The sequence below is a fragment of the Centroberyx affinis genome, unplaced genomic scaffold, assembly GCF_046629955.1.
Source record: "Centroberyx affinis isolate AG114_WGS23_722 - 3 ecotype Tasmania unplaced genomic scaffold, CSIRO-AGI_Caff_v1 ptg000398l_1, whole genome shotgun sequence".
Taxonomy (NCBI): Eukaryota; Metazoa; Chordata; class Actinopteri; order Beryciformes; family Berycidae; genus Centroberyx; species Centroberyx affinis.
Genome location: NW_027279066.1, coordinates 153,200 through 176,554, shown reverse-complemented (window position 1 = coordinate 176,554; position 23,355 = coordinate 153,200). Strand labels below are relative to the sequence as shown.

Here is a 23,355-nt window from a genome sequence, read left to right as displayed (position 1 = left end):
TGTGTGTGTGTGTGTGAGGGGTGGGGGGTGGGGGGTACAGAGGGCAATGTGACTGTGGGAGTAAGCTGCAGAACAGAGTTTGTGTGTGTGGGTGCAGGCATGTTTGAGAGAGAGAGTGAGAGAGAAAAGAGAATGAGAGAGGAAGAGTGTGAATAAAAAAGAGAAAGGGAGAGAGAGAAAATTCGAATTCCAAAACATCTTCATTTTGACAAGTCCAGCTAAAAGCAGCAACATTCAAAACAGAGAGAGAGAGAGAGAGAGAGAGAGAGAGAGAGAGACAGATAAAGCAGTCAGTTTCTGTGCAGTGTTATCCTGGGACATCCTCGTCTTTTCACAGTGAACCACAGCTGTCAGAGGATGCTCATCAAAAACAGAAACGCGCGAGCCCAGCAACACACCCGGTTTCTGTTTCCTTCAGTTGAGAGTATCACTTTTGAATCACATACCATGACAAAATCCCCGGTGAAATCTGTCACAGTCCGACTAAATTGCCGAGCGCAGCCGTGAATTAGCGGGGGGAAATACCGCCTGAGACACACCGCGTTTGTATATATCTCTATTTCAGCCGCTTAGATCTCAACAACCGGTGCTGCTTCTTTTTTTGTTTTACGCAGTGACTGGTAGTGGTGACCGAGGCTCGCCGTCTCCCTGCAGCTCCCTCGTCTGGCGGACGGGGGCGCAAGTTCTCCGACAGGTGCGTCTCCCTCCCCTCCCGTACCTTCCCTTCCCTTCCCCTTCCCCTTCCCAGCGCTGCTGCCCGGACTGGATCCTCCATCGCCTCGCCACTTCGCAGCAGCGGCGGCAAGGCGATCTGACTTGATGCGCATAAATAAATAATCTCTGCAAGATCGCTCCTCAGCCACCACAATTTCACAAAATACGTGTGCTGGTTTTCGAGAGCGTAAGCCTAGGAGAGAGTCGAGCCTGTTACTGGGGGATATTTCAAATGTGATTCGGCACAGCAAACAGCGTGGGTGTTGTTTTTTTTTCTTTTTTTTTTTTTTTTGTGGACGGGAGAAAAGAGCGATATGAAACGCGTGTATTTATGCCTCCTGCGTTGTCCGTTATCACTGACTGACCACTGGCTCCATTTCACCTGTATGAACGACCTTGCGTTTGTGACCGAAATTTGACAAGTAAGGTTTCCATGGAGGATCCATCTGTCGCTTTTTCTGTGAGGACTGAATTTGGTTTCTACTGGTCTCAAGATATTTCAAGATAAGGGGAGGCAAGGTAAGAAAAAAAAAAATAGCCTATGAGCGCGCTTGGCAATTGTGGACGTGCACGCATCCAGAAGCTCCCTCCTAAATTATTTACACAGTGATATCTATATGCTAAAATATTTATCTAGTGTTGATGGGCTCTCATATCGGCCTGTATACTGACTCGAAGTAGCCCATACATTAATATGTTGATCATAATTGTTTGTTTGAGGCTGGAGCAACGTGAGGCGCAGCATGCCCTCCCAACTGCAACCAATTCCTCCACACACTGTCTATTTATGAGGGGAATATACTGATACACAGGCGGTGGCTCTTGAAATAAAGAGTTGGTTTTAAGGCTTAACCGTGTCATTCTTGTCTAAGTGATGCAGGGACGCAGTTACATTAGACCCCAGTCGTCTCATGAACCGCTGTGTAGTCTCTAGTATGATGCCACACTGCAGCCTAGCTTCACCTCACCTCCTGAAATGTGTAGGCCAGCACACTTAGGGCCAGCTCGGCTTGAGGTGGACGTGCCTGTGTGTTGTGCTTGCATGCAGTGCCTGCTCATAAAGAAGCCAAATGCATGAAAGCGTGGAGTGTTTTCAAGGAGCCTCATCCAAGGATGTCTTATTCAAAGAAAAGAAAGAAAAAAAAAACCTTGAGCAAACCTTGGGAAGTGGGTGGCAGTGATTGGCTAAGCATCTCCAGAGATACAGAAACTGAAAAAAGGTGCACACACACACACATACACATATATATCCTTTCTACCCTACAACATGCACCAGGTAACTGTATACCTGTATGTCTCCCATGTCAATTAGAATATTTCTGATGAATGCAGCACTGGTCTTTTAAGTCCGTCCACTCCCACTCCTCCAGATGGGCTATCTATTTAACCAGCGTGTTACTTGGATACTGGCTGTGAGTGTGGTAGAGGTGGTAGATGTGGTGATTATACACTGTTTCTTAATGTAAGTCAACCCGTTGCTGTATTGGCAGAGGAAGACACATTCGTTGATTGCGAGTGATTCACCGTTCTCACCACCTTCTATCACTCTCATCATCAACACCATCATCCGTGAGGACAAGTTAAGTGTGTGTGTGTGTGTGTGTGTGTGTGTGTGTGTGTGTGTGTGTGTGTGTGTGCGTGTACATTCATATATGTACAAGTGAATCTTTGTGTGCTTGGCTCCCATGTAATATCATTGACAGTGTGCTGTAGCTCAGTATTTTGCATTAGTAAATGATTTATTAGGTTCTCATGGCATCAACTGTTAAGCGGCCCCTTCCCTGACAAAAACCCCATTACAAACGCATACCATAACATGCAAAGTTGACACTGGTGTAATACCCACTGTACCTTCCACACACCAATCCTTAGTCCTGAGGTGCCAGCAGTTTTCGCACTGTGGGCCTATCACTGAGGTATGGCATGCAGGACTCCTCTTGAGAGGAAGCGTACAAATCCAATTTAGGAGACTTTGGGGAGGAAAAAGGACCCAGCAAACATGAAAGGCAGGGAAGAAAATCCTGGCTGAGACCCCACGTGTCTGATTTGACATCCAGGCAGCTGACAAACAATTAGACCCTCCATAAGTAGCGCTCTGAACCAGGCTAGCCCTGGGATTAGGCCGCAAATGAGCCACACATCACGGCTTATGTCTACTAAATAGAAAGTGTGCGTGCGTGTGTGTGTGGAGGCAGGGTGTTAGTGTGTACGTGTTATACACCGTGAGCATCTGAGGTTAGTGTGTAGGTGTGCGTGGGTGTTTCATTTCTGTTGTGTGACATTTAGTAGATTGGTGTCTTCACCAGACATTGGCCTTAATATATCTGCAACACCTCTTGAAGAAATGTGTGCGTATATGTGTGTGTTTGTGTGTACAAACCAGCTATAAATGTGCATGTCTCCATGCAGGTGTGCATTAACGTACATATTTGTGCGTATCCAAGCCGCTGCATCCACGTATGTGTGACACGCATACCTACTGTGTTATCGCGGGTTCTCTGTTGTGTGTATGTTTGACATTTCATAATTGCATCATTACTCGCCCAGTCTCCTCCTGCAAGAGGCCGGTGCATTGCAATTTGCAACACATGCTATGAGCAGACAGACACTTGCCCTTGATTATGGACCTGGGTGGAATAGCTTTCTCATCAGGCTGTCTTGATTCACCCCAGCATGTGGGGAGACACATGCTGCTGTGGGTGAATCTAATTGATTGGATGGCACCCAATTCCCAGGTCCAAGCCTCCTCAGGCAGCCAGAGAGTGAATCCGTCCAAGTGAAGGATGAGCCTGGGTGTCGGTCGCTCCCTTAATAGATTGGCATGGGCCTCATCCCATATGCCTCTGATATCACCCTCAGATTGGGCATCTCTGGATAAAAGTTGGCCACACCGCAGGCCACACAAGGACACTGCTTGGATTTTCACTGATTAGAAATGTGAGAAATGACATAGGTGCCAAATACCAAACCCAATTGAATTGCAATTATATTTCCAAAACTAAAATTTACACTACACTTGTCCCCTCCTGATAGCGTAATGTTGAAAGCAGGATGAATCTGTTAGGGCTATTTTTAATGAGGCTACACATTAGTCTGAGTTTTGTATTTTACAACAAAATTCTTGTTCCAACAGGTCAAGCTCCCCTCTTTCAGAGAACAAGAGTGTCATTTCAAAGCTTATTGGATGAGAGTCTCATTCGCCCTTGGCTGCCAAAGATGACGTTGCCATGGAAACAGCTTCTACTGTTATCAATCATCGATTGTCTGGCAGGTAAAGCATCTTTTTATATGAGTAATGATTCTTTCGTGTGTGGACATTTACAGTTGCGGGATGATATCTGACGAGCTGAAAATCACTGTCAGCGTCAGAAATGATGGGATGCCCCGAGTTTAAAGGAACACTCCTCAATATTGACTTCCACTCACAATACAGTCACAATACTCGCTCACCTCTGATTGTAACCTGATGAAGAAATGTTTGATGTTGTTTCCTTGTCTTTTATATCTAAGCCACTTACTAGAGAGTTACAATAACTCACAAGCAGACAGCGAAGACCTTCACTGGTATTGACAAAAGGTAGCGGGGGTGGAAACTTCTTTAAAGTCACAATGAAATGAAAAATGACTTTTTCACCTTGTTAGCGAATTCCCTATAGCCTAATATCATATCATACTGTACACCTATTTACCAATAAATACCAAATAATTCACAGAATATGTTTTTTTTCTCTATTGTCATATCAAAATCTCATTGCTTTCATTGCTGGAAAATGGCGTCTTTTTACTTCATGGCGTCCCAGTAGTTTTGAACAATCCCGCCCTCCACCCCTCCTATCAAACCTGCAACTTAATAACTTTCAAAGTGACATACAGTACAGTACAGTGTTGCAACACTGTACTGTGCATTTTTGGGTGTTCACCCCAGAAAACCCTGTTTCCTTTTCCTAAGACACTGTTGTTGTGTCCCATTTATTCATTTTGAAGAATCTGGAATTTGGGACAGCTCAAGATTATACGCAAAGTACTGAGTCACTTTCCATGTTTGTTATGGTCCGACTTCTTCCACATTTGAACAGCCCCTCCCTGCGTTATGTCCCTCCCAACATCCTATATTTCAACTGAAATTATGGAAGCCTGGTACCATCGAAATGTTGTTTCCTTCCGACTTTAAGCTCAGGCTGTTACTGTGTCTCTGACAGAATGTCTGGACAGTGGATCGTACCATGGTCCAAGATGGAGGATGGAACCAGGCGACTTGTTCATTCCTGTCGACTCTATAGAGGAGGAGGCCACTCTGACCTGTGATGCTAAGGGCATCCCCCCTCCCCAGTACAGGTACGAGCACGTTCACATTAAGGTATAGGCTTATATGTAGATTTATCCTTCCCATTTATTGTAGCCATCTTACGCCAGGCATTACAGCTCTCCCTCCATGTAAAGCCTATCACAAGCATTTGATTGAGGATTTGTGAATTCCAAGATTATGTTGTTTGTGTGTAATATGCAGGAGCTTACTCCCCTATTAATTTTCCCCAAATTAGAATGAAAAGCATGTAGGCACTATAAGCACTGGCATCATTATGGCTTTACTGATTCATATTGACTAACACGCCGCCAATCTGCCTCTTGTCTCACCAGATAGCATCTAAGTGACACATGTGTAGCATCTTAATGATCGTCTCCGCTTATAAAACACCATGAGACCAGCGTAGGTTGCTCGACACCAGTCGGCACTAACAGGCATTGATTATAAGTATCTTTGGCGTTTGACAGTGGAATTACTGCGGCACAGCCAGCGCAGATGAGCTGAATGATAGTGGTGTGGAGTGTGTACGCTCATTATTGCAGGCTTTTCACATTCCCCCAGCTAAGACAAGGTATTTCCGTGTGCTGATTAAAGGTGAGATGAGCATGTTTAATGTGGCGTCTTTTCGAGCCGGCTGTGCTTGGCTCCGCGTGCCCTCAGCACCTCTCCAGCTCCTCTCTTGAAGTGTAAATTGGCTCACACCGCTCCCTCCCCCTCCTTCTTTCTCCTCTCTCTTCCTTCTCTCTGCCAGTCCTGTCACTCACAGGAGATGGGGTTCCCATATCCACATTGTAGCAGCATAATAGCTCATGGGAGAAAACCATGTATTATACACAAAAGGCTTCTTCTCCAGAGTGGGCCCTTGGAAGTGATGCACCACATGTTTTTTTTATTCTTTGCCTTACCTTACCTTACCTTGACCTGAAGTGGAAAAACATGTGGCTCAAGACTGCAGAATGATGCAGCCAGAATACTACTTCTCTACTTTCTCCATGGTCAGATGGTCAGACAACGTGCTCCTGAAATGAGACTCAAGCAAAGTAATTGGGTTTGGAGTTGCTATTCAATCTCCTGCCCAGTGTTCAGGACAACATTGAACAATAGAGTCACTTCAGAGCGGGTCAAAAAGAGGTGAAAATGGTGACTGAGGGATAAAGTGGCGCATGCATGTGCGTCCACACACACACAAACAGACGCACACACACACACACACAAACCAGCATATGCACCCGAGCACACACCGTTAGCTACTCCAGCCCTCTGGGTATTCGTCATGCAGACAGCCTCATATAAAATGCATCTCAAAGTCCTTACTCTAAGATGTAGTAGGGTTACTCTGCACACAGAAGCACAGCCACCGAGGGCTCTTAGAGTATGAGTGTCTAGAAAACGGCAGCAAACACCCATCAACTTCCAAAGGTTTTGACATATTCTTTAAGAAATTATTTTGAAGGTTAGACTTGAAAGCTTTTGGAAAGTTGGTTGTTATGCCCTGTGCCTCTTTCATTTCCACTTAAGCAAAGCGGAGTTGAGGAACATGACTGAAGGAAAGAAATAGTTATTTTCTATGCCTTGAGAAAAATGATGGAACGTTTTGGAAAAGCGCTCTGTCCTTGAACCCATCAATGCTCCATTTATAAATAGCATTTAAACATTTAAAGATAAAATTAAAATTTAGAGTTAGAGAGCACTTTGGTGACAGAGAAAGACAGTCTTTCCTTGATGAATTATGGTACTTGTTTAATTCAGCGAATTAACCTCATGTTTTAAAGAGTTCTTTCAGGTGCTCCATCTATTTCATAGTGCAACCTGAACTAGTATCTCTTTTTTTTCTTCCCACGCCTGTTCAAGTGTGGGAAGGATGTAATGGAGGGAGAGAAGGGGTGTGAAAGGCTTTTTGTGGTACGTGAACACACTGTTACCTCTTGCCAGGTGCTAATGCTGTCTCCTTATGAGAAGACAAAGGTGGAATAATGTCACAATAAACAAAGAAAAGTGATTATGGTTAAGACTATGGCAATATCTAGGTTGGCTATTGCCCTTCAGTAGTGGAGAAAAGAGCTTAGTATAAAATACCAGATAAGCTAAGATGAAACTTTAATGATCCCTGTGGGGAAATTGGGTAGTTGCAGCAGCAAACAGTAATAGAATAAAGCAAAGAAAAATAGAATAAAAGCAGAAAAATACAATCTAAATAAGAATATTGCAAATGGGGGTTATATAAACATGCAAAACCAACAATTTTAACACCAGAACATGTTAAGTAGAATGAATGAATGAAAAGTATGGTAAAAGTATTAGCACATTGTTAGGGTGTGCAAAATAACAGCAGTAGAGGTTACTGAGGTAAAGAAATAGACTACAAAATTAGAAAGATCAACACACGTGGCTGTTGTCATGTGAAAACCTTGTGATGCCAACTTCAGTTGAAGGATTACATGGTCCGGTATGGGTTAAAAAAATTCTCTGACCTCTTGGGCTTGTGAAACCCTTTCAAAACCTATTGGAAAACATAAAAAATGCATTGCCATCAAGCTAAAACAAGGCTGTTTTTCTCAGTTCCTAAAAAGTTGACATTTTGGAGATGCAAGGTTTACAAATGACAAGGATAAGGGGAATATAAAGAAAACAGATATGTGAATTTATAGCAAATATACATGGCAGAGGCCATTTATATGTATAGAAAGTGTGTAGGCATGTAGATGTGCATTTTAAAGCTATACACCTTGTCAATATATTCACTTTACAGATGTGGATATAGATGCAGATGTACTGTCTCTGCCAGGCTATCCTTTGTGTTTGACTGTAAACAATAAGTCTCTTTATCAGCAATGATGTATATGAAGTATTGACAAAAAAGTGTAGATGCCACAAAAGACACCACCATGAATTTCATCCTGCCCATTTCAACCTGGAAGCCCATAAACTCCTAAGCACAAAGATGTATTATCCTTACTTTATTGAGTTGCGTTCTGAAACTCTGCCTGCTGTCAGACCACCTTGGTGGGTAGAAAGAAATGGACAGTGCATGTTGCCAGGGACTGATGGTGTCTTTGCCCTCACAGATGGTCATTGAATGGGACTCTCATAAATCTGGGCCTGGATCACCGGCGGCGTCTGTCTGGGGGCAACCTCATTATAAGGAGTCTGGACCGTTACCAGGATGTAGGGATGTACCAGTGTATGGCCTACAACACTGTAGGAGCTATCCTCAGCAGGAGAGCAAGTCTACAGTTTGCCTGTAAGTTATGATATATGTCAGCATTTCCCCAACTATGGGTTACTCATGCGGTTACTCGCTTCTCATAGACAGTGAATGGAGGTGTTTGCCTTGTGAAATCGCATCTGGTTTGCATCTGGCGTGGTGCAGGCCTACTTCTTCTAACGTGTTTTCATTGGCCTGGTTAATTTCTCATTTAGGTCCTAGGTCGACAACGGTTTAAGAACCACAGCATCTGATAATATCTTGTGTTGTATTTTGGTTTATAATTGCAATACTTTACAATATCCTGCATGTGTAAACACCCTGGGGTACTTAGAATAATCTGTGTCCTCTATCTCACTCTGGCGCTCTCTCTCAGGCATTGCAGCACTTTTCAAATTACGATCACAAGTGCAATACTTAAGACAATTTCCTCCGACCATATGGGCCTGTGTCTGCGTCTTGTTGGAAGCTTTCACTTGGCTCTGTTTTACTCTGACGTGTAAGATGATGCGGCGATCTCTCTTCGTTTCCTCCTTCAGACTTGGATCATTTTAAAGTCCACACCAGAAGTGCGGTGTCGGTTCGAGAGGGACAAGGAGTGGTGTTACTTTGTGGGACGCCCACATCTTCAGGAGGTAAACTCTCAAACCCCACAACCGGAGCTGAATTTTGCAAGTTCTAGCTGGGCATTTTGGCAAGATTAAAACACTCTCCTGCTAGTATTGACTAACCTGATGAATAATCCCATTTAATACATTTAATCACATTTAATATCACATTACATGGTATCCATATTTGGCTCATATGCACCCGTATTTGTCTTCCAGACCTTACTTATGCATGGGTCTTCAACGAGTATCCATACTTTGTTCAGCAAGACAATCGGCGTTTCGTCTCTCAGGAGACGGGAAACCTGTACATTGCCAAGGTGGAACCCTCTGATGTGGGAAACTACACTTGTGTAGTGATGAACAGCGTCACAAAGGGCAAAGTTCATAGCTCACCTACGTCTCTGATCCTCAGGACAGATGGTAAGATATACTGAAACGTTCATGTCCATAATCTTTTTTATCTTACTTTGATCTTATCTTTATTTTATTTTATCCTTACTGTTTATTTTGTTTTTTTTTATCTTACAGTTATCCAAGTATTTACTTGAATGTTGCTCTTTTCCACCTCTGTCCTCCTCTCTTAATTTAATTCCTAATTCCTTCCTAATTGTTAGTAGTAGTCGTAAATACGCTTTTTTAGTCATGTTATGAGGACTTTTTCTTTTAGAGTGGCTTTAAAATCAACATACTTTCTGTCCCGTCTTTGATGCACTGTAGTTGAGTCACAGATTGCTAATGCCAGTAAGTAAAAAGTTGCTCCTCAGTGTAGGCCAGTAAACAAAGCACCCAAATCTTTCCTTTGCTGAGTTAGCTTTTCTTATAATTTGTATTCCCTTTAAAAGCTTTCCCTGTGCTTTCAGATGAATTCTCATGGCAATTCTCCTCAGTAGTCTGTTGTTCTATTCTCTGTTGTGCTTTCACAGAAAAAGAGAATAAACATCGCCTTTGGAATGAATTAAACATAAGTCATACGTCAGTAAAACCGTTATATCCAGTGTTCTGGTCGCTCAACCAGTTAGTTTCTGCATATACTGTATTGTACTCACAGCTGCTTAGGTTTAAATCCCATCACATCACTTTCTGCTCCTGGTCCAGTCTGTCCTCACTGGATACTGACAGAAACAATAAAATACCAGAGGCTGCTGGACTGCCCACTCAAGCTTTAAAATGATGAATAAATAAAACTGCCAGACTATCTGAAAAAGAGATCTCCAACATGCTCTGTGTATTCCACCAGCGAGAGCTTTAAATTATTCGTGGCTGTTATTTCACTGAACTCTTGTGACTGCAACTTAAGTGGTGTACTGCTTTGAGTTCACCCAAGAGAGAATGTTTGCCCATGTGCCTTTTCTTTTTCCTCTGTTAGTTTTACCATGCTATTGTTTGGTCCATAATGCAAGCCATATTGCTTGTAAGTCATGAATAATGGAAGACTGAGCAAGTACTTGTGCTTGCACTTCATAGGAGTGATGGGTGAATATGAGCCGAAAATAGAAGTTCATTTCCCAGACAACGTACCCGCCGCAAAAGGATCAACAGTTACGCTGGAGTGTTTCGCCCTTGGGAAGTAAGCCGGATTTCTTGAAGCATGTTTTCAATCTTCCCCCGTCTTTCATTCCAGTCGAGGAATCCCCAGATTTCTATATAGTAATGTTACTGTGGCAATTATGTCTCTTAGAGTGCGGCATCACGCCATGATTGGTCTCAGCACCATGTAAGCTGGCGTTTTTGTTGTCAAAATTGTGGACGGTTTCATGGATGCCTTCTTCTAAAAGAGGCTTTCTCTTTGTTCACTGGGTAAAGTGTGAATTGGCTTTAAGCTGCATCAAACATTATATGGTAGGACTATAAAGACAGGCACACCCACGAGTCGAGCTGGGGTCGTAAAGCTTAAAAGGAACTTAAATCAAGAGGCTGCCGTAAGAATCTCCTCTGAGGCTTACATCCTCTCTCTCTCCTCCAGTCCCGTCCCAGAGATCACCTGGAAGAGGGCCAACGGCGTTCCTTTCCCCAGCAAAGTCAAGATGAAGTACTCAAACGCCGTGCTGGAGATCCCCAGCTTCCAGCAGGACGACACGGGAGGCTACGAGTGCGTGGCAGAGAACAAGATGGGCAAGAACACAGCCACCGGCCGACTGGCCTTCTATGGTACTGAGACCCTAAGGCAACACATAACACATACTAACTGTAAAACTGTTCAGATATTAAGATATATTATTATATAGACATTAAGAATTTCAAAAGAGGTTGGATGTGTTGATTTGGACAAAATTTGTGTCTCAGTTTGTACTTCTTCTTAAATTTTAATACTGTTGCTGATAGTGTTGCATAATGAAATAGGGCTGCAACTAAAGATTGTTTTCATTATTGATTATGCTATCGATTATTTTTCTGATTAATTGTTTAGTCTGTATAGTATTCTTACTTGAGCGAAATTATAACTGATTAATTTTCTGTTGATCAATTGTTTCAGCACTACAATGAAACCAAGAACTGGTGTAAGTGGTGAGAAATAGTGTGGGTGAAAAATCACTACAAATCACATTAGCTTAACAGCTAATTATTAAATACAAAGCAGAAAAAAAGCTCACTGTCTTCCTCCCAGATAGTAAGCACAGTTGATTTTAATTTTACTGCACTTATTAAATTGTTGACTCTTGGCTTGCTTCCACTTCTGTGCTTTCCATGGTCTTGTGACAGAGGGAAAATAACACTTGTGTAATTGGAGTTGACAGCATGTTCCTGCAAAGTGAGCTGTGCATTTTAACAAGAGCTAAACGCTCAACCTGTAAAGCTTCTTGAAAAGCCGTAAATATGTAAGAGCGAAGAAACGGGGCTTTGTGTGCCGGCTGGGAAACAGACACAGGTGATGCTTATTATGCACAGTACTCAGGTGGGGGGTGGGGATGGGTGACGGGAGGGAGGAGGGTGCTCTTCACCCATCATAAGAGCTTCCTGCTCCCTGGTGCTTCTAGTGTTTTGTGCTAATCTTGAATTGCCACAGGGTGCTGACACATTTAAGAGATGGAACGGAGTGATACCCTACATTCACTCTTCTCTATTCACCAAGAGGACTCATCTTTAAAGACAAATCCTCCCTCCCGACTCTTATGATCTGCACTGATTTAGACTGTCAATCAAACAAATGTTTTCCTTAGTGCTATATTGGATCCAGCATATTTAGTGAGATACGTCTTGCTCCTTAAAAAAAATCCATCCTCCTGATTCTCCTCAGGTATTTCAGTGGAGTGTATTTTGTATTTTCCTCAGCCAAGCCTCAGTGGATCCAGACCATGAAGGACACGGCCCTGGCTATAGAGGAGAGGCTATACTGGGAGTGTCGAGCCAATGGCAAGCCCAAGCCCTCCTACACCTGGCTGAAAAACGGACAAGCGCTGGTCTCCGAGGTAAAAACGCCGCCTGCTGTCTACCACCTACCGGTGCTTTGTTTCGCAGACATAATCCTCATCTTCGGCTTCGGCTCGTTCTTTCATTTTGTAGAAAAGAACAGTCTGGCACAGAGGAGATTTGTTTTCTTGGAGCGCAATTCACGGTGAGATGAGAGTGTAAACACCGTTGAAGAGTATAGTGATGAGACACGGATGCCAGTGTCTCTTATTCTGCTCTTCCTTGGCAGAATACACAGCCAGAGAGTGGATCAGTGTAGTCCCCAGGAGATTGCTCCACTTCCTCTGAATGGAGCCAGTGGTTGTTTTCATTATTCATGGTGCATGTTCAAGCTCCTCCAGATTGAGGGACAATGCGTTTAATCTACTGTGAAATATACATGGTAGCACAGCAGACCACCAGAGAAGTTAATCTAGTTGTTTCTTTAAGTGGGGTGCCTAGCTTTCAACTGAACATTGATTTTATCATGCTGCCAAGATTTATTTTCTTACAGAGCATTAATGATGCTGAGGGCTAGGGATGCCTTATGATGATTAATGCGTTAATTGGTCCTTAAATGCTGTCTGATGTTCTCCTAATCTTCATCATAAACACAATCTGAATAAATAAATAACGCACACACAATTGAACAATCCTTTTTCATGTTTTTATTGAAGCCATTGTTTAAGCATGAAGAGTATAGCCTGGAAAAACTATGTGAACCTCTAGGATCATGACTTGAAATGAAATGGGGTGGGGGGGGAGTTGGAGTCAGGTAATCCAATCATTGTGATGACATTGAGATATGGGTTAGAGACGGCCTGCCCTATCAAAAAACCCACAAAAGTTTGGTAATCAATAGAGTTTGCTCTTCACAACAGAGGTCCGTTGAAGTGAAACATGCCCCAATCAAAAGCGACTTCAGAGGACCGCAGAAGAAGAGTTGTTGATGCTCATACGGCTGGAAAGGGCTACAGAAGCATCTCTAAAGATTTGGACCTCCATCAATTGACTGTCAGGCAGATAAATGGAACAAATGGAAGAGATTCAGCACTGTTGCCACTCTCCCAAGGAGTGGGCGTTCTGCAAAAATCGTTGCAAGAGTGCCATACAAATCTCAGGGATGTGACAAAGAACTCCAGGGCAACGGCTTAGGACCTGCAGGCATCTCTTGCACCTGCTAATGTCTGTTTTCATGAGTCCACAATAAGAAAAACATTGAAACGAGAGCGGTGTTCATGGAAGGATACCGAGGAGGAAACCACTTTTCTCGAAAACAAAAACCGTTTGTGATCTGAAACTTAACAGAAGTTGGGTCACACAGCGCGACAGTGACCCAAAGCACAGAAGTAAATCTACAACAGAAGGGCTTAAACTAATGAAAATTAGCATGTTGGAATGGCCAAGTCGTGACCTTAAGCCTATTGAAATGCTTAGGCATGACCTGCAGTGAGTCGTTCATGCAAGACATCCCGAAAAAAATCAATGAACTGAAACGACTCTGTAAAGAGGAATGATCCAAAATGCCGCTTAACCATTCTGCAGGTCTTGTCCGCAGCATAGGGAACCTTTGTTTGAGGTTATTGCTGATATTAGGAGTTTCTACCAGTTCCTGACTCTAAAGGTTCACATGTCTTCAATAAAAACATGAAAAACTACACTTGTTCCTGTTTTATTTTTTAAATTCAGATTGTGTTTATTATGATTTGGATGAAAATCAAACCCACATTTTGGGAGCAAGCACTGCAGGAATCCAGGTAATTCCCAAGGGTTCACAAACTGTTTCTCAAAACTGTGTACGGATAAGAATAATGTTATTGTTGATGTTTTATAAATAAGTGTACTTCACTTTAAAGGGTATTTATTGAACGAATTTGAAAACTAAGTCCTCACAGGCACAACAGTCACAATACTGGACCCTGATTGGCTGACAACTGTGGAGGCTTTCCAGTTCAAACGCTGCAAATTTGCCTCATTGGAGGGATTTTAGTAATGGTTCAGCGAGATCAAAACCAAGTCCAGTGATGCGTTGACAGGAGTTGGTCTGAAACTGCCTGTCAAAAAGGGTGGATTTTTGAAAACGAAATAAAATTTAGCCACTCAAATGAAATAAAATTTTGACAAATCCTTCATTAAACATCTTTGAACATATATGTATATACATACGGGAAAATTTGAATTCCTATAATAGGGCCCCTTTAAGTCTTGGCAATAATAGCTTTCTGTCATCTGTTTCTTCACAGGACAGGATCCATGTGGAGGAGGGAGTCATGTCAGTGTCGGTGCTGACGCTGTCTGATGCCGGCATGTACCAGTGTGTGGCTGAGAATAAACATGGCGTCATATATTTTGGTGCTGAACTTATGGTTTTAGGTAAGATGGCCTTTTATCTCCTCCCTTAAATTCTTGAATCGTCGTTGCCAAAGAATCGTAAAGGTCATCTTACTGTCATTCTAAAGGTTGTCTGGATTAGCGGATAATGGGGTCAGTGAGAATGGTTTTGTGGGGTCAAATGTATTTTCTGATTTATCCCTTCATGATATCCGAATTTACTTTGATGTGACGGTTAGAAAAGGTGAGGATGGGGTGATGGATAAATTTTCCTGGAAGGTTGAGCCTATCACGAACGATAAATGTGACCGTATGCTATGCAAACCGATAAAAAGTTACCGTATCATTGCATTCCTGCAGACTTTCATCATAAATCATCATGCGTTATATACTTAAAAGAAATTGTGATGTAAAAAAAAAAAAAAAGCCCAGTGGTGATTCCATCTCTATCTATGTGATTCCCATTACAAATGTTTTAGGTGTCTGTCTGCATTACATTAGCGTTTGATGACTTTCACAGACCAAATTGAAGCACACTCCAAATGCCCTGTGAGATTTGTTATACAGTGTTGTACTCAAGTCCATTTACTGTTTCCCATCAGCCTCTCCTCCAGACTTCACAGGGAACCTCCTCAGAGCGCTGCTCAAAGCCAAGGCAGGCACTACAGTAACGTTGGAGTGTAAGCCTCAGGCCTATCCCATTGCCAGCATCTTGTGGAAGAAAGGGAACTTGCCTATCCACACCAATGACAGGTAATGATTGACTTTAAAGACTAACCACTTGTCCTCAGTTGAAAATTATGCATTTCCCTATGCTATAGCAGAAGAAATAGATGTTCAAAATCTTGATATTAAGGAATTTAGTATTTTTGTATAAACAGTTTTTTGTCTCCAGCATGGTGTTATTTCTGTATAGATGGTGTCAGAGGTGCATGAGTTGCTCTTTTGAAGCCTTGGTTGATCTCAGGGAGTAACATTCATTAAAGTCACACATACACACACACACACACACACACACACACACACACACACACTGCTAAGCTGACAGATGTCCATGATCATGTAAAAAATAGACATCAAGAGTGATACACCATCTGGCAAATGAAGCAATTAAGAAGATCAAAGTTGCTGACCATCTAATAAAAAAAATATTCTTCCTTAGCTATAAAATGCGTTATTGCTTGGAAAAAGTTGCAAGGTAAACTGCTGTCTCTCTTTATTGCACATTTATATAGGATTACACTTTCTCCCGATGGAACACTGAGGCTGGCCAACGTGACCAAGTCTGATGCAGGCAGCTATACCTGCTTCGCTAGGAATAGATTTGGCATGTCCAGTACCACGGGAAGACTCCTTGTTACCGGTAAGCTCCGCTGTTGAATAGCAGAATGTTTGTTGAGTTCCACTTAGTAAGCAAAATTTAATGCTAGATATGGATTAACATGAGGGAGGGCCAGTGTACCGCTAGGACTAGAGTCAATAATTTGTGGGTAGAAAATAAAAACAAAGTTATAGTTTTTGCTCTGAGGAGTGTGTCAAAACTTCAGCAAGTCTCTGCATAATTAACTGACTTGATTTTCTTTTAATATTTAAGAGAAACCAATAGAAACCCCCAGTGAAATTTTCATTGGTAAACTTCTACAAACTCCTGGCTTATCACAGCTTTCTCTTTCTGTTTGTGTGTTTTATTTTATTGAGTTGTTTTGTCTGACTGCATTTTGCAATGGGTGCAATAATGCACTTGGAAGGTGTTTGAGAAAATACTCGACTCATTGTTTTCCTCAAAGCCGTTGAAACAACCAATTTACCGCAACAAATGTGAGTGCCATGAGTGGAAGCAATGAAAATGTTAGTGAAGAGGTGTTACAGATGCTATTATTGTCGCAAGTGTGTTTCCAGTGGAGTGATAGTTGAGTGTTCTCCAAGTTCCTTGCTGGTTTTATTAATGTGCTGAATGCCTCTGTAACTGCCAAGGCCGGTTATGTTTTTTTTTTAATTATTGGAGTATTTGTTAAGGATGTAATTCAGTTAGTGCCACAGCACCATGACCCGGGCATTGATTATTACAAGCTTAAGAACTCGGGGGACATTCTTTACATAACATTTTTTTTGTGCCTCGACAGGCCTTATAAGGTAAGATGTGAGGACGCAAATCCTCCTCGCGCTCTTTGTGCTGTAACTTCTTTATTTGATCCAGGCAGATTCATTATCTTGACTTTTGAAGCGCAGCAGGCTTAGCCAAATAATGGCTGTAGTAGACTTTGAAGCGGTGCCCCTCATTTTGGTTCAGCGTATACAATGCATCCCGCTACATGAACAACAGTTTTATCTGATTCACCGTGTATTGTAATTGCTATCAGGATTACAGAAGATTATTCTAGCTGTGGCAGCCCAGAGTATTAGGCCATTTTAGTGGCGGCAGGCTCTGTGTTATCACATTACTTGACTAAGCTTTCACGATACACTGTTGGCCTGCATATGACTTATTGTTTTACACGTGTTCCAACAAGTGTCACGCCACTAGTATTCTTCATTCCCTGCAAATCAGCAAATTACATGGAACGACACATGCACATTACGGACTCCTCACTCCCCCGAAATGAAATGTCTCCTGCGCTTTGTGAGATTGTGAGAAACACAGGGAGTCATTTTCTGACTGGGCTGCCGGCAATGTGTTTTTTCTGGGGCAGATCCAACCAGAATCACCCAGGGGCCGGCGGACATGGAGATCATTGTGGGCGAGAGCATCGTGTTACCCTGTCAGGTCGCCAGTGACCCTGTCCTTGACGTTTCCTTCTCCTGGGCCTTCAACGGACAGCTCATCACCAAGGGAGACAGTCACTTTGAGCTAGTGGGAGGGGTGAGTGACCTGCAGTCCTACTTCTTTAGAAAGTGCGAATGGGCAGTTGGCACCTCTTCCCATCTCGCTTCAATTCATCCCTGCTATTAGTTAAAAGAGACAGCTTGTGGTTTGGCATTATGGTTTTTCTTGGAGTGACTCGCTGTGGTTAGTCTTACTACAGTTGGCGATAGTTGCCTTCATTTTTATTGCTTTATAAACTAAGCTATCTTTGGAGGCATTGTAATTGTCAGATGTGGGAATGTGAAAACTGTGAAAAGGGGAGCGGTATCATTCAGTCACTCTAAGCTTCCATTTGTAGTTTTGTGAATGGAAACATGGCTTAGGTTACTATGGTAAAATACAGTTACTGCTCAAAATGATTGTGTAGGTAATACCATAGTGGCTCAATCATTGTGACAGGGTGTCATTTTTCTGATTTCACTTCTCTGTCAAGCAATCTATTTTTAAATACTTTGTCTGAGCTTGGATTCCCTTTGAATCCTATGTTGATGTAGCCTGCAGCACAGCTCTATATAACAGAATAGAGATACACATCATCTTTAGAGGTGTCTTTTAGAGGGATGAAAGCACGGTAGAGCCTCAGATGGCAAAACATGTCCAGAACACCCCTTACACCCTTCCAGATTACCCTTCTGCATGTGTGTGTGTGTGTGTGCTTGACTGACAATGTTCTTATCGGAAAAAAGACCCGTTCCTCAGAAATGCTGTAATGTCCCCAGTCCAAAGAGATTATCAACTTAACTTTGCTGCTTCAAGGAATTAATTTCCATAATTAAACCATGTTGGCCCTACCACCACATTTCCCTGCCAATGCCAAGAGAAGGATTTCACCACTAATTTACCATTTGCTGCTTGCGGGTGTCCTCTCAGATGAGAATCTAGAGGCCTCGGTTTTCTTTTTCTCAAACAGAGCAAAAACTGCCTGCGGAGCCCAATAGAAACAGTTCACTTTGTGCAGTTCCTCACAACTGGTCTTGAAGGTCTTAGTGATGACCTCTGCAAAAGCGAGTGAAATGAGGCCTTGTAAGGCACAAAAACGCCAATAAAATTTCAGTGAATTCTGGCCTCTATCCTTTTCATCTGAGCTCCTCTCAGTCAGCTGCGTGTGACTAAGATGTTCTGCCGCCATAGGAAAGTTTTTGATTATGTGGTTTCTTAGTGTCTCTGACTGCAAAAACTGTCAAGAGATATAAAGGCTTTATAAAAAAAACATTTTCCTCTATGAAGTATTTGCTATATAACCGGAGGATCAACAAATGCCTTCGGCTCCTGTATTTACCTTATCATATGCTTCACTGCAGTCTTTAATAAGCGGTCACAAGGCCTGTTATCTTTCATGCTACATAAAGTTCTATTTCCTCCCTGGTAGAGAGCTGCAGGGGATCTGATGATCAGAAACATTCAGCTTTACCATGCGGGCAAATATATCTGCGTGGTGGACACGGACGTGGAGAGCCTGTCAGCAGTGGCTGTATTGATCGTGAAAGGTAAGAAAACCTCTTCTCTGCTTATAGCCAGGGTTGTTTTGGATTGCCCTCCCAAAAAAAGACAAAATTGGGTGGTAACAATAGGAGAGACATTTATCCCCCCTAAAAAAAACACATAATAAGAAAGAGGGCTCTCTAATCTATTAGGCTTACCTATTTTTGAAACCTGTGCTGTGCTTCTTTATCAGCCCAGCGGAGTAAAATGAAAAAATTAGGGGAAGATTTACCCTAAAAACATTTTATGGAGATGCTTTACTGATAATAAAGGGAATTCTGATTTTCTGGGTACATAATGTTTGCTTAGGCTTTTAAACTCAAATGAGCTTTTTTTTTTTTGCAGTTCTGAACCCAAAATGGTACCCATATCCCCATGAAAATTACTCTGGGCATGATCACAGTGTCCACAGAGTTAGTGTCCTACTTATTTGTAGCAGCAGTTTGCTTGATGACATCAAAAATGAGTCTAGGTTTTTGTTTATATAACATTTTCAGACATTTGTACATGTACAAAACTTGACAAAACTGTCAAAAATTGCAGGAATATCAGATATAAATTGTGTTTCGGGATATTTTTTTCTGTCTTTAATGACCAATTTGCAATATTGTCTCAACAGTGACTAGTTGACAGCGGCACAGTTTGATACCTGTCTTTGCTCAGTCATGCAATATGTATAACTCTACCAAAGAGGGATGATTGTCAAGAGCTATATCAGGCGGAACAAAATAGAGCTACTTTTCATTATATGTTTTGGAGAGTGGCAGGTTTGTAGGGCAAAATAGGGCGCAGAGTGAGAGGACAGATGAGGAATGTTTCTAGCTTAGATCAATAAGCCAAATAGCCCAGCAAATTGACACCATGCAAATATGTTAAATGTCAGCTGAGGTGAGGGATGATTTTGGTGTCAAGACTTGAAAAGGTTGGATCCATATCTTTATCTTGCAAGGATGCCCATCAATGATCCAGCTTGGCATGTTCAAGATCTTGTAGGCAAATGGCACTAATAAGCACTCCCTTCCAAATAAATGAAAACAAAGTTGAAATAAGACAGTTTCTGAAGTGAAGCTATATCAAGGCGACAGAAATGGATTGGCCTAGTATCGACAGGAAGGGAGCTTGTCTGTGACTCAGGTTGTGCATTATTTACACTTCCTGCTCATAGCAGCTGTCATGTTTGTCATTCCTTGGATCGAACGGCTTCAAATGTTGGGCGGCAAAGCTTGAAGCTGGATGGCAATCAACCGCCGAGGCCAAATAATAGCTGTGCTTGATCACATCCCCAGACTGCTAACAAATTGATGTAGTAGAGTGCCGATGGAGCTCATTTTGCAATAACAAGTCATTGTGCTGTTTGGATAACACCCCCCCCTCCCCACACACACACACACACACACCACCCGCCCTATATACCTATGAGCCATCAGGCATACAGGATACATTTCTAAACAATGGGTACAATACAAATAATACAAACTCTGTCTCCTTCAGGGACCATGCGCACAAAAAATGTGATTTTAAGTCAGGACCCATGTGAACACCATGCATACAAACTGTTTATGTTAATGCAATTATGCTCTTAGGTGGAATAAGTGTAATTGCAGTAACGTCTGATTTTGCTGACATTAATAGCCACCAGTCAGAACATGTATAAACATTAATCACATTTATTTAAAGGTCCCATATCGTGGAAAATGGGATTTCCCTTTGATTGCCTCTTTGATTATAAAGGAGTTGGATGTGCTATCTAAACATCGAGAAAGTATCAAAACGCCAACTAAATCCACACAATCCATATTAGAAAAGCGAGCCTCTAAATGAGCCGTTTGGACTTTGGACTGTAACTTTGTGGCGTCGCAAAGGTTCGCTCATTATCATTTTTGTAAGAAATGATAGACTAACAGACTAAGTGTTTTTTTCAAAGCAGTTGAGCTGTTGTCACTGTGTATTTACCGGAGAGTTTTCCCTACCTGTAGCTGCCTGTGGTGTCTCACGTTTATCTTGAAACGGTTAGCCAATCAGAACAGAGGGTCGTTAATATTAATGAGCCTTACAGACACAGCGACAGAAACAGTCTGTTCTTGGTAAGGCTCAGAGAGATGCTGGAAAATGTGTGAAAATGGACTGAGAGTGTTTTTGGTACATGACACCACACAAATAGCTTTTAATGGACCTCAAGACATAAAATAAAACACTGGAAAGTGTAGAATATGGGACTTTTAAGTGTGATTTAGTTGCACATGTGTAGATGGTGACGCAGCTCATGTTCTGTCAGGGACGCCTAGTTCAAAAAGACAATATTCACATTAACCACGTGCCACATGTAACCAGATTATCAGGGAAGGTGTCACTTTGTAGAATCATGTAAATTGCTTAACTACACTGTTTTTCTTAATCAGAGTATTGGTAGTAGTCACATTATTGTGCGCATGTAAACATAGCCAGTGATAGTAGCTCAATAACTGGGCAGGGTGCTGTTTCTGCCCCACTCATCTCCTAGAGGACAAGGTCAATGCTAAGCACTGCTGACACAATGATTCTGAGTGATCATTTGGGCCCTCTTTGTGTTTTTTAGATGCCACTCCATGATGTCTCACTAACACTCCACTGGGTGGTGGTGGTTACTGAGAAGGTCATGGCATGTGGGTGACATCATTATCATTAGCATTCAAACCACTTGGTGAGCACTCATGCCTGTTTCACAGGGGCATCACCATCCTGGAAGACAATGCTACCACAATCAGTGCGTTTACAAGCACATATACAGTATATTTTTCCTATATTTGAGATATTCAAATATTCCGTTTTTGACTTAATGAGGATGAGAGGAGCCAAGGCACTCAACAAGTGAAAAAAATGAAAATGCCTTTATTGCAGTGGCAAATTCTATATACAGAGCATGATTAAAAACTGATGTGTTTCGGCGTCTTGCTTTCTTCAGGGAGTTTCTTCCATTTTATGAGTTGGCGCATATAAACGCCATATCCTGTTTACAATAACTGGGATAAGCCCATATCCTGAACATGAAAAACCTGAATATGCTAGCTGGGATATGTCGATATTAACCGGTATATTCTGGCGTGTAAACAGCATGTCACGTTTATTGTTGGGTTTGGCGAAAAGCACAAGCGCTGTGTCCCATGGAGTCATCAACATAATGCACCGCTAATGAACACAGCAGGAAAACTACAGAGCGTTAGACTATCTCCATGTGTTCAGATATATGAAAAAACTGGTTACTGATCGTACTGAAACACCATAGCCTGGATAAAGCTCATATTCGGTGCATGAAGAGAAAAATGCATGATGGGATGAATGTGGTCACTCAGAATGATTACATGATAGAATTTGTTTAGCCCTTGGCAGTGAAGGGCTAAAAGTATAAAGGGAAACACACCTCACACCAGTGCAGTTCAACAGAAGTGCACTCTTCAATAGAGGGGACGTTTCTAAATGTGTCTCTATTGTTTCATCCCTGCCTAAAAATATTCTAAAGAAGAAAACTTTAAACTTTAAAAGATAAAATTTTTGCCATGTGTGAAGCTATATTTTACCAATTTGGGTAAAATTGAAAATATTACTATGGCTGTAGGTATTCATAATAAGGCCGGATTTAAATTTTCCTCTGCTGAGTCTACAATTAAAGCCCAGACAGTCTGTCCATTTTAATAACAGATTATTTGAATACCCTCAAGACACTGACAACACCCTCTCGCCTCAGCCAAGGAAATATAATTAAGAGGATAAGGAATTGATCCTTGATTGTGTGTTCCATTAATACGTATTAACGAGGCCGATGTATTAAAGCTTTTTATCAAGAGCTGCTAATGAGTTTTACACAGATCAATATCTCTAAAGCCTGGGCTTCATGCTAAATGTATGTAGACAGCACATACTAGGCTTCGGTAAACAAAGAACATGGGGGTTCAGCAATATTTTGTTTACCACACATTGTATTTATAAATGTATAACAATAAACAAAATGTCCATGTTTTTGTCTTGCATTTTGTCGAAGCGTTTGCAGGTTTAAATATTTTGCTTCAGATTAGAATCCAATTCAGAGGCAGTGAAGAGTGTGAGCAGCCTGGCGGTGTTATTATTCTGTGGTCTGTCTCACAGCTCTCTGGTGGTCTATTATTTCTGATGAGCCGACACCTTCATTAGAAAAGGAAACAGTAGATGAGGCTAAAGTAAAACATCACCGCCTAATTGGTGGGATAATGAAAATAAATGATAAAACTCTGGTCCTTCAGGGCTATGGGGCCCTTTTTCATCTTTTACCTTTTAATTTGACTGCAAGCAACTAGTTGGGCCTGGTGATTCATCGATCAATTACCGAGAGGACCATGGAAAGAAAAGATTACAAGTTGGTTCAATATTGGAGAACAAATATTGGATTCACTTTTAATTCCCTGTGAAGGGCAATGGCTCTACTTAAACTCAAAGCTTTTTTTTT

The 23,355-nt window shown here is 41.9% G+C and overlaps 1 protein-coding gene across 1 annotated transcript in view; it reads left to right on the top strand.

Annotated features, from left to right (window-relative positions):
* Positions 1-3,930: 3,930 nt before the first annotated feature.
* Positions 3,931-23,355, top strand: part of cntn3a.2 (contactin 3a, tandem duplicate 2) — a 28,350-nt gene continuing 8,925 nt past the window's right edge. Inside the window, exons 1-13 of the mRNA XM_071516310.1 lie at positions 3,931-3,985; positions 4,914-5,049; positions 8,086-8,261; positions 8,765-8,860; positions 9,053-9,256; positions 10,301-10,403; positions 10,800-10,984; positions 12,107-12,243; positions 14,467-14,596; positions 15,157-15,307; positions 15,790-15,917; positions 17,245-17,414; positions 18,787-18,904. Of these exons, the coding sequence (XP_071372411.1) occupies positions 3,931-3,985; positions 4,914-5,049; positions 8,086-8,261; positions 8,765-8,860; positions 9,053-9,256; positions 10,301-10,403; positions 10,800-10,984; positions 12,107-12,243; positions 14,467-14,596; positions 15,157-15,307; positions 15,790-15,917; positions 17,245-17,414; positions 18,787-18,904 (1,789 nt within the window). The remainder of the gene's footprint in view (positions 3,986-4,913; positions 5,050-8,085; positions 8,262-8,764; positions 8,861-9,052; positions 9,257-10,300; positions 10,404-10,799; positions 10,985-12,106; positions 12,244-14,466; positions 14,597-15,156; positions 15,308-15,789; positions 15,918-17,244; positions 17,415-18,786; positions 18,905-23,355) is intronic.